This window comes from Mauremys reevesii, linkage group 11, assembly GCF_016161935.1.
Source record: "Mauremys reevesii isolate NIE-2019 linkage group 11, ASM1616193v1, whole genome shotgun sequence".
Taxonomy (NCBI): domain Eukaryota; kingdom Metazoa; phylum Chordata; order Testudines; family Geoemydidae; genus Mauremys; species Mauremys reevesii.
This window is the reverse complement of record NC_052633.1, coordinates 7,541,438-7,551,394: the sequence shown is the minus strand read 5'-3', so window position 1 is coordinate 7,551,394 and position 9,957 is coordinate 7,541,438. Positions and strand designations below refer to the sequence as shown.

General features: G+C 51.3%; 1 protein-coding gene across 1 annotated transcript; it reads left to right on the top strand.

Annotated features, from left to right (window-relative positions):
• The first annotated feature begins 5,376 nt into the window (after positions 1-5,376).
• LOC120374955 lies at positions 5,377-8,624 on the top strand. Its single transcript, XM_039495414.1, has 3 exons — positions 5,377-5,572; positions 7,436-7,944; positions 8,414-8,624. Exons 2-3 carry the CDS (start codon positions 7,437-7,439, stop codon positions 8,596-8,598), a joined length of 693 nt encoding a protein of 230 aa, XP_039351348.1. The 5' UTR covers positions 5,377-5,572; position 7,436; the 3' UTR covers positions 8,599-8,624.
• The last annotated feature ends 1,333 nt before the right edge of the window (positions 8,625-9,957 follow it).

Here is a 9,957-nt window from a genome sequence, read left to right as displayed (position 1 = left end):
GGATCTTCCAGGGGTACGTCTCCCCCGGGAGCCATGCTGGTGGCTTCATCTCCTGCTCTGGAAGGGGCAGCGAGGGCAGCCCACGGCGAGTGGAGATTGCAGGAGGAGAGGCACGCAGCTTGGGAGAAGGGAAATGGAAAGCAAACAGTGCGAGTCCGGGGGTGAATGAGATTCATGTGTTCGATCCTGTAGCCCTGAGGTTTTCAGTTCAGTGTCTTGGTGCCTTGCAGGAGACTCAAGACACTGCAATTTTACTAACAATGCCTGGCCTCAGCTCAGAGCTTCATCTTTATTTCCCTCAACACATTCTCCGAAGGGCTGGACAGAGAGGAGGAGGCAGTCCCGTGGGACAGGGAAATCCTGCCGAGTTGTGCTTACAGAGCTCCGGCTCCACCTCGCTACCCAAGCAATCAAGTCCCGAAAAGAAACTTGCTGCCTGTTCCTGACAGGATTTCCAGCCCACAGTGTCTGGCAAAGCAGCCCCAGCTCTTTGTTACAGCACACACCCACTCTGTCTCTTCCGCAAGTCTCCATTGTTGTGAAACCAGGGCGTCTGTCTGCATTTGAAAGCAGCGTTGTCAAGGCTGGGAGCTGGGAGGGTTAACTCAGTGGGCCAGATACATGCTGGGTGTAATTCTGGTGGCTTCAGTGGAGTGAGTTGCTTTCCTCTTGGGTTGGTGCAGAGAAGTCAGTGATTGGACCCAGCAGTGTTCAAGAGTTTGCAGTGGATTTAAAGTGCCCACTCCCCACTGCCTTGAATGAGCGTCATGTGCCTAAAACCCAGCCCAACACTCTGAAACTGTGCGGCTAGACGTTTGCAAAGGTCACTCTGCAGTTCTCCAAGTTCTTTCCATTCGCCCCTCTCGCCCCCATGGGCAGGAGCGACAGAAGCTTCCTAAAAGAGGGCTGGAGGCCACCTCAGTATTTTAAAATGGAAACATCTAGTTTAAGAATGATCCATGTGAATCCTCGTGTGAGTAACATGTCATTGCATTAGGCTTTGGTCACGAGCGGAAGCACCGAACCTCTGCAGATCCGTCCTGCAGTCACTTCATTGCAATAGCAGTGAGCTGGACCCAGAGTTACCACGTCACAGGAAATTCTGTGCTTTGGGGCATTTTTACCATTCTGAAATGGAACAAAAACAAAATATTTTATCTCCAGCGGAATCAAATTCCAAAAAAAGGTTGGGGGTCAATCAAAACGTTTCATTTCTATAAAACTGAAACCTTTAATTCCCATTTCGATCTCAAAACTTTCAAATGTTTTTAGATAAAAAAAGTTGTGTTTTTTTTTGAAAAAGTCACCTTGAACTGAAAAATGAAAATGTTTTAGTCCCAATATGCCAAAATTGGATATTTCAATGTTATTAAAATGCTTCTTGGGATGTGGAAAAAATTCATCAAAATCGACATGTTTTTCAAAACATTCTGATTTGTCAAAATTTGCATTTTGGGGGTTAAAAAAAGCAAATTTTGATGAAAATTTTCCAACTAGCTGTAGTTGTGACCAACTAATGGTATTTGTATCGTCAGCCTACTGTTCTTATTCTCTCGGACACGATAGCTGAAATGAACCAATGCGACTTCTCCGCAGCTGCTGCCTCATTTTTAGTATAATTCATGGAGAAGCTACTTAAATGCTCAGATTCCCTTCATGACCCTTTAGAAGTCACTTCCATTCTCACTAGTATAGTCCAAGCTGAGATCCTGAGTTCTCTTTAAGTTGGCATATGGCTAGGCTGTTCCAAGAAACCAGTATAATTATCTCTCTGTTAGAAACCAACTTCTAGCCACAACCATGTCATCACAGCCCCCTGCAAGTCAATTAAATGACCAGTTGTGTATATATCTCACCACTGAGCTGACATCAAGCATAACCCAGTGACCCAGATCCTCAGCTGGTGTAAGGCAACTCAGTTGAAGTCAATACAATGATGCAGATTTATACCAGCTGAGGACACTCAGATGCCCAACTCCCAATGGGGTCTAAACCCATTGGGTCTAAACCCAAATAAATCCATTTTACCCTGGATAAAGCTTATACAAGGTAAACTCATCAATTGTTTGCCCTCTATAACACTGATAGAGAAATATGCACAGCTGTTTGCCCCTCCCCCTGGTATTAATACATACTCTGGGTTAATTAATAAGTAAAAAGTGATTTTATTAAATACAGAAAGTAGGATTTAAGTGGTTCCAAGTAGTAACAGACAGAACAAAGTGAATTACCAAGGAAAATAAAATAGAACACGCAAGTCTATGTCTAAGAAACTGAATACAGCTATAACCTCACCAGTTCCAGTAAGCTTCCTTTTACAGACTAGTCTCCTTCTGGTCTGGGTCCAGCAATCACTCACCCCCCCTGTAGTTACTGTCCTTTGTTCCAGTTGCTTTCGGGTATCCTTGGGTTTGGAGAGGCTCTCTCTTTAGCCAGCTGAAGACAAAATGGAGGGGTCTCCCAGGGGTTTAAGTAGACTGTCTCTTGTGGGTGGAGGCCTCCTCCTCTCTCCTATACAAAGTCCAGCTCCAAGATGGAGCTTTGGAGTCACATGGGCAAGTCACATGTCCCTGCATGACTCAAGTTTTACAGGCAGCAGCCATGGCTTACCTGCTACCTTGAACGTCCTCGTGTAGACTTCTTATGTGGATTGGAGCCTCCCAAGATCCATTGTCTCTTAAGTGCTTCTTGATTGGGCACTTAACTTGCACATTCCTTTCTCAAGAAGCTGCTCAAATGCTTTACAGAGGCTACTTAGAAATCAAGCAAGTATACAGCCAATATTGCTAACTTCAAGTACAAAAATGCTACATGCATACAAATAGGAGGAGTGTATTGAGTAGATCATAACCTTTACGTAGATATATTACATGGCATGTGTAGCATAAAACATATTCCAGTTATATCATGTATACATTCATAAGCATATTCCCATGAAGCCTTATGGGGTTCACCGTCACCCGCAGTTCCCCCTTTAGTTCAGTACCAGTCTATCAGAATCTCATGACAAACCTCGGCAATGTAAAATAAGACTCTAGCTTTCAGGCCATTTTGATTTATCTGCTTTCATCCGCCTCTGTCCCTATATATCTGTACATATGTTAAGTCTTACAATAAAGCCGATTTTGTGTCTGCGTTCCTCCCTCTTGATCTCGGCAGAATTGTTTGCCTCTCAACGCTGCAGTGCGCTTTCAATTCTGGAACAGGACAAGCGCTTCCATAAAGTAACATTTCCTCGTCAAGGCTCCGTTGGCGGGAATATCCCACCCGCTATGACTAGTTTAGCAGTATCTGTGTCTATTGCCACTGTAGCCAAGACCTTTAGAATCCAGCTTTTCCAGCTGAGCAAAGCATATCCTGAGGTTTTGCCCTGATTCCGGTCTTCAGTGTAGCTGGTCTAATACAGTCCCGTTGTAGACAAGGTAAATGGTGTGTTGAACTGGTGTAGCTTATCTCTGCATGAAACCAGGCTAAGCTACACTGGTGACAATTAGCAGCATTACCTTGTTTACACTGGGGTTTTGCAATGGGGCCTGGAAACAAGCCAGATCTCTCAGTGTAGAGCAGTAGTTCTTAACCCAGGGCCCAATCAGCACACAGCTGCAGCCCATGTGACATCCTCGGAGCCATTCAGGTAGTATATATGTTGTGTGGATGCGGCCCACATAACACAGAGAGCTGCATGTGCAGCTCACAATGGTAAATACGTTGCAAACCACTGGTGTAGAGGGAGCCATAGAGAGGCTGGTGGGATATAATTGGTTAAATAACCATGTTACAGTATGTTAGGATTGGTTAGTTAAATGTCAGTACAATGACTGGTTAAGGTCTAGCTAAGCAGAACTCAAGTTTTTCTATGTAGTCTGCAGTCAGTCAGGAAGTAAGGGGGGGATGGGAACAGGGGCTGGGGTGGGGAATTGGGATCATGTTTTGCTAAGGGAATGAGAACAGGGAATAGGAACAGGGACACAGGCAAGGCTCTGTGGTGTCAGAGCTGGGAAGGGAGACACTAAGGAAGGAAACTGGAATCATGCTTGCTGGAAGTTGACCCCAATAAACATCAAATTGTTTGCACCTTCAGACTTCGGGTATTGTTGCTCTCTGTTCATGCGAGAAGGACCAGGGAAGTGAGAGGGTGAAGGAATAAGCCCCCTAACATCTCTCAAGGATTAATTCTTGAAAATAAATATCAATGAACTGCAATGCAATATAAAATCACTGCCGCTAACATGGGTGGGTGATCAAATACTAGCAGAGAGGTAATTAATGCTGAGGACAGGGCAGTGACGCAGAGCAATCGGATCCCGTGATAAGCTGGACCCATTCAAAGAAAACAAGTTTGAAAAGAACCAAAGGAAAGGTCTTACACCTAGCAGCAAAGCATGCAGGCCACACCTGCAGAATGGGGAAGTGTATCCAGGAAAGCACTAACTGTGAAGAGGATTGAGAGGCCATGCTGGGCAAGCCATTCAACATGAGCACCCAGTGTGATGCTGTGGTGCCCAGGGCTAACGCCATCATTGGCTGGATGAAAAGAGCAGTGAGGAGCACAGGGAGGTGATGCACCATCGGTAAGACTGACCCTGGAATACTGCATCCAGTTTTGGCATCCGCCTTTGAAAAAGATTTTGAAATATTGGAGATGGGGCAGCAAAAAGCAATGGAACGTTTTGAGAGCTGGAGAAAAATGCCTGCTAGTGAACTAGTGAAAGAGCTCAGCATGTTTAGATTATCAAAAAGATCAGGAGGTGATGTCATTGAAGTGTTGAAGTGACTTCATGGAGAGAAAATAGCTGATATTAAAGGGCTCATTAATCTAGCAGAGAAAAGCATAACAAGTCCCAGTGGCTGGAAACTCAAACGAGACCAATTCCTATTAGAAATAGGGCACAAATATTCAACAGTGAGGATGAATCACCAAAGGAACAAACTAGAAAGGGAAGTGGTGGGAATTCCCCATTTCTTGAGGTCTTCTAATGAAGACTAGATGCCTTTCTGGAACGTGTTTAGTCAAAAACTAGCTACTATGCTATACAGAAAGCAAGTGATATGCAGGGTGTCAGATTCCATGGTCTAATTGTCTCTTCTGTCCATAAAGTCTACTAATTTATGAACAACTGAGCGTAGCATGGGGAAGAGCGTCTCGTGTTCTACTGTATAGTCGGTGTCATCCCCACAATGAAGAGTCATTGAGTGGGGTGATCCAGGGGAAGCAGCACAAACATCCAATGTGGCTGGACAGGGGCAGGACATCAGCACTGCGGGGGCGGGGGGGGTGTGGCAGTGACATCACAAGGGCCTTTGGCAGGACCTCAGCCTATTGGACAAAGGTGGTGGGAGGCGATGATCTCACAGAGAGCTCTTGACATCATCCAGGCAGGACAGGGGTGCACGACAGGGGCAACCTTGGAGATCCCTGTGGCTTTGCTTCAGCGCGTCTCCATCTCGAGGTCTCTCCTTGAGTACCGAGATAATTCACTTTTACCTACGTGAGCGTAACGAGGACCCTCTTCAGAGTTTTCTCTTCTTCAATTATTGATTTTGCCAGAAAACAGACGTCCCTATATAGAAGGTAAGAGCCTCTGAAAGATTTGGAACCTGTTCAGTCTGATCCATCAGGTGCCGGCTGATTTTTAGGAAAGGAAAACACTAGATTGTGGTGGCAGCATTTTATTTCTGACCTAGGACTTTGTCCCTTAGAATCACTGGGGACATTGGGGTTTCTCCTTTTTGTTTTCCCTTTTCCTGTCTCTCCCTCCTTTCTCTTCTTCTCTTGCACCTTTGTCCTTTCCCCCTGCTCTCCTTTCACCACCAGGACCTGTGTGCGCATGTGGAGTGGGGGGCAGGGGTGGGGGGTTGTGCTCCAACTCTCCTTGCGGGAGGCCCTCCCAAAGATGTGGCTGGAATAGTGCTCTAAGAGTGACTCCCTCCGGTGGTGACCTGCGACAGCTGGTGAGACCTCTCCGCTTTCTGAGTCTCAGAGTCTCAATGCTGATTGGGCCGAGCATGGGGCTATTGTGAGGGAGGAGACTCAGGTCCTTGTTACTCTCTTTTAAGACCAAGGAAATAAGCCAGAACCAAACGTGTTTGTTTGCTCTTGCTGCTTTTCTCCATTCGTTGTCTTTGAGCAATTCATGATTCTCTCTCTAATGGGCTAGTTCTTCTAAACTACTTACTGAATCATTAGCTTTTAATAAAGCCACATGCAAACCCAGCCTGCCAGTAACAGAGGAGTCAGGCAGCACCCTACAGAATGGGGGACAGTCCGCTGGAAAGCTGTGACTCTGAAAAGGATTTGGGGGCCATAGTGGATGAGCTGCTCACCAGAATCTGTCAATGTGAAACTGTGGTAAAAAAGGTTAAAGCCATTCTTGGCTGGATAGAGTAGTGACTATGGAAAGGGAAGTGATCCAGCATTGGTGAGCCTGAAACTGGAATGTTGAATCCAGTTCTTGTGTCCACATTTTGAATATTATGTTAAAAGAATTAGAGAGGGTGCAGAAAAGATTCCTAATTGCGTGATTATTTCCTGGGCTCTCTCCCTGCCTCTGTGGGGGTTGTTGTCTGTTAGTTAGAACAGGAGTCAGGACTGTTGGCTTCTCTTTCTGGCTCTGTCCCCACTTTGCTGTGGGACTCCTTGGGTAGGTCCAAGGGGAATAGGGTGGATTCTCTAACTCCTGGCAGCAGTGAGCCTGGGTGAGGAGGGATGCTCAAGCTGTCTGCGAAGGAGAAAGGGATGTTTCCAGGTGTTGAACGTCAAGAATTCTAAACTTGGCTAAAATGGCAAGTGTAGAGAAACAAGAAAGAGTTGGGGCCAAACTTTAACCATTGTCTTCTTTAAAGCCCATTCGGGGATGTGAGGCCCAGAGAGCCCAGTCCCACAGATCAATAGGCAGCAATGGAGCCAGGAGTGACACTCCCTCTCAAAGGCAGGGGGAGCGGACACTAGGGCCTGGTTGCGATTGCCAGCTGTGGGAGGGAGTGTGCAGCAGTGGTTAGGGAAGGGGTCCATCCATGGCTCTGACACTCGGTGTGACCCTGTGCCAGTAGCTGAGGCCTGTTTGCCATCAGTAGGGTCGGGGTCCCATGGCTACAGGCCATGGGGGTTGGGAGGCTGCAGGAAGGTGTGTAAAGTGCTGGCATGTCAGGATCCTGGAGGGAGCTGCTTGTCCAGAGTAACCGATGGCCTTTGGGACTGACCCCATTGCTCTAAAAGGATGAGACTTCCTGGATCTTGCAGCAGCAGCAGGGATGACGAGGGAGAACGTTGAGGCGGAGCAGATCATGCAATGAACTCCTGCCAGTGTGTGTAGCTTGCACTCCCTGCACTCCTATGGGGGGAGAAGGGGCTGCTGTGGTTGGAGCAGGGCTGAGGAGGGACCGAAAAGGCCCAGGAGTGACCCCAGACTCACACCTGTTCCCCGTTCGATTCCAGGATGGCCAAGCTCCTGCGGAGGTTCAGGAGGAAGGCTCTGCAGGTGCCCCCAGAGCCTTCGGGAAGGAGCGGCCATCTTCCCAAGGGGCAGAGCCACCTCTCCGTCCCCGCTGGCGGGGAAGCAGCTCCCATCCAGGCCAGAAGGCGGAAGTTCCCAGCCTTCTGGAGAACAAAGCCAGCTCCCGGCGCAGGCGCCGACCTGGGAGAGACCCCGACCAAGCCCAGGTGGAGCTGGTTCAGGATCAGGATTTGCGGACAGGACCCAGCCCAGGAGGGGCGCCGGGCAGGGAGGCTCTGGGGCCTGTTATGTGGGCAGCAGCGGCCCCAGGAGTCCAGCCCTCATTCCCAGCAGGGGGTATCGCCCTGCCCGGGCTCTGAGGATCTTTCAGCCCCCTCAGACCAGGAGGTGGAAGATCCCAGCACTAGCACCATCAGCGCAGCACGGGACAGCAGCAGTGCCTGGGGCTCCAGCAGCAGCGACGCCTCTGGACGCTGCTGCTTTGTTCCAGGTGAGGAGCCAGGCTGGGCTGAGGGAGGGGTGAGGACGGGGATGTGAACACCCTGGGCCCAGACACTCTCCCAGGGATATGGCGGGGGGGGGGTGTCCCCAGCCCAGGTGTCTGGTCTGAGCCACGTGAACCCCACTGACACCAGCAGCAGTCACACAGCTGCCCCTGCAGCAAGGGGAGCTGGGGGTGGGGGCATCAAGAGCTGCTGCCACTTTGTCCCTTGATGCTCCGGGGCTGGGGGAGTCGGCACCTCCCGTGGAGTCCTGGACAGTGGAGGGGGGGGCTCTGCTATTGGCTTCTGAAGCTGTTGGGGGCTGAAGGCAGCCCTGAGAGGGAGGTGTGGGGCCCGATCTGCCCTGGGTGCCTGAGGTGGGAAGGGGGGTCCTTAACCCTGCGCTCCCCACCACACCCCTGTCCTTCCCCCAAGGGGCAGCAGACATCCCCCTGTTCCCTTCTCTCCCGGGTGCAGGGACCCCCACGGAGTCAGCGGCGGAGGAATGGCTGGAGATGACCACCGAGGAAGCTGCTCTCAAGGTCATCGGAGAGCAGCTCCAGGGCAGAGACAAGGTACAAATGTTCCCCACCTGGGCTGGAACCAAGATTGTCCTGTCCCTTCCCAGCATCCCCACCCCCTGCCGAGGGTCTTGTCCTTGATGATCCACCACCCCTAATGGGGCCCTTGTACATCCTTGATGTGGGACCCCCAAGATGGGGATGTTTCTCCCACAACAGCCGAGGTCTCCTCCCCCCACAAGCACTGTCCCAGTTCCCAGTCCTGCTTGTGTAGGAGTCGTGGGGGATTTGGACACTAGGCGGCTCCCCACAATCCCCCACTGAGGCCTGAGCCCTGGAGCTGGTGTGGGTGGGGAGGAAGGTCCCTAGCTAACAGGTTCTCTCTCGCTATCCCCCACTCCCGGTGGGTACAGGAAGAGGTGCAGCAGCTGAGGTTCCTGCGGCCCATCTACACCGCGTGTCTTGCTGCACTGGACAGAGGGCAGCCCACGCTGGAGCCGCACTGCGGCAAGGCGGCTGTGGTGGAGAGGATTGTGGTGAGTGAGAATCCGTCATCCGGAAGCTGGACGGGGGAGAGAGACGTGGGATTGGCCGGGGTATGGCCGGGCTAATGGGTGGGGGCTGGGGGGTGTGGGCGGGGGCAGCAGAGGGCAGGGATTGCTGGGGCTGAAGGCGGGGAGAAGAGAAGGGAGAATTGTGAGATTGGGCAGTGGGGGAATTGTGGGGCTGTGACTGGGGGACAAGGAATCACATGGTCCCAGCTCGGTCGTGGGGATGGTGCTGAATGGGGAAGGTTTGACAGGGAGGAGGGAAGAAGGGGATTGGGACTGAGCTGGGCAGGAATCCTGGAAGGGGACCAGTTTGCTGGGCAGGAAGAAATGGGAGGAGCGGGAGGTAGTGGGGGATCCTGCTGGCCATGTGGGGCACTGGCGGTGTCATCTCCTCACGGGGAGGTGTCAGCAGGGCCCGAATCCCTCATGCTCCTTTGTCTCCTTCGCGTCTCACAGGAGCTCATTGAGGAGCTTCCTAAAGACTCTCCACCCAGCGAGATCCTCTCCAGCTGCCTGGCTGCTGTGGGCAACCTCAGGTACCGAGACAGCCCCCTCTTCCCCCCCCCTCACCTGCCCTCCGCTGGCTCCCCTAACCCCAGTGCTGCTCAGGCCCCAGGCTGGGAGACTGTCCCTCCCACTCCCAGGTCGCTCACCTCCCAGGAGTGGCTCCTCTGGCAGAGCTGGTGGGGCGGGAAGGGTCACTCTCTCCTGGCTGGGCTCTTCTTTTCACCCCACTAACATTGCAGGGGCCTTGGGGAGGGGCTCACTCCCGGGCTCAGATACAGGAGGGGCAGCAGGCTCCAGGGACCAGGCGCTATTCCTGCCCTGCCACTGTCTGTCTGTGACGCCTCGGCCTTGTCATTCCCTAGCTCAGTGCCTCAGTTTCCATTCTCGCCAGCCTGTGCCTGTAGCCCTGTGGTTTCGTGTCCGTGTTGGCGACAGTCCCACC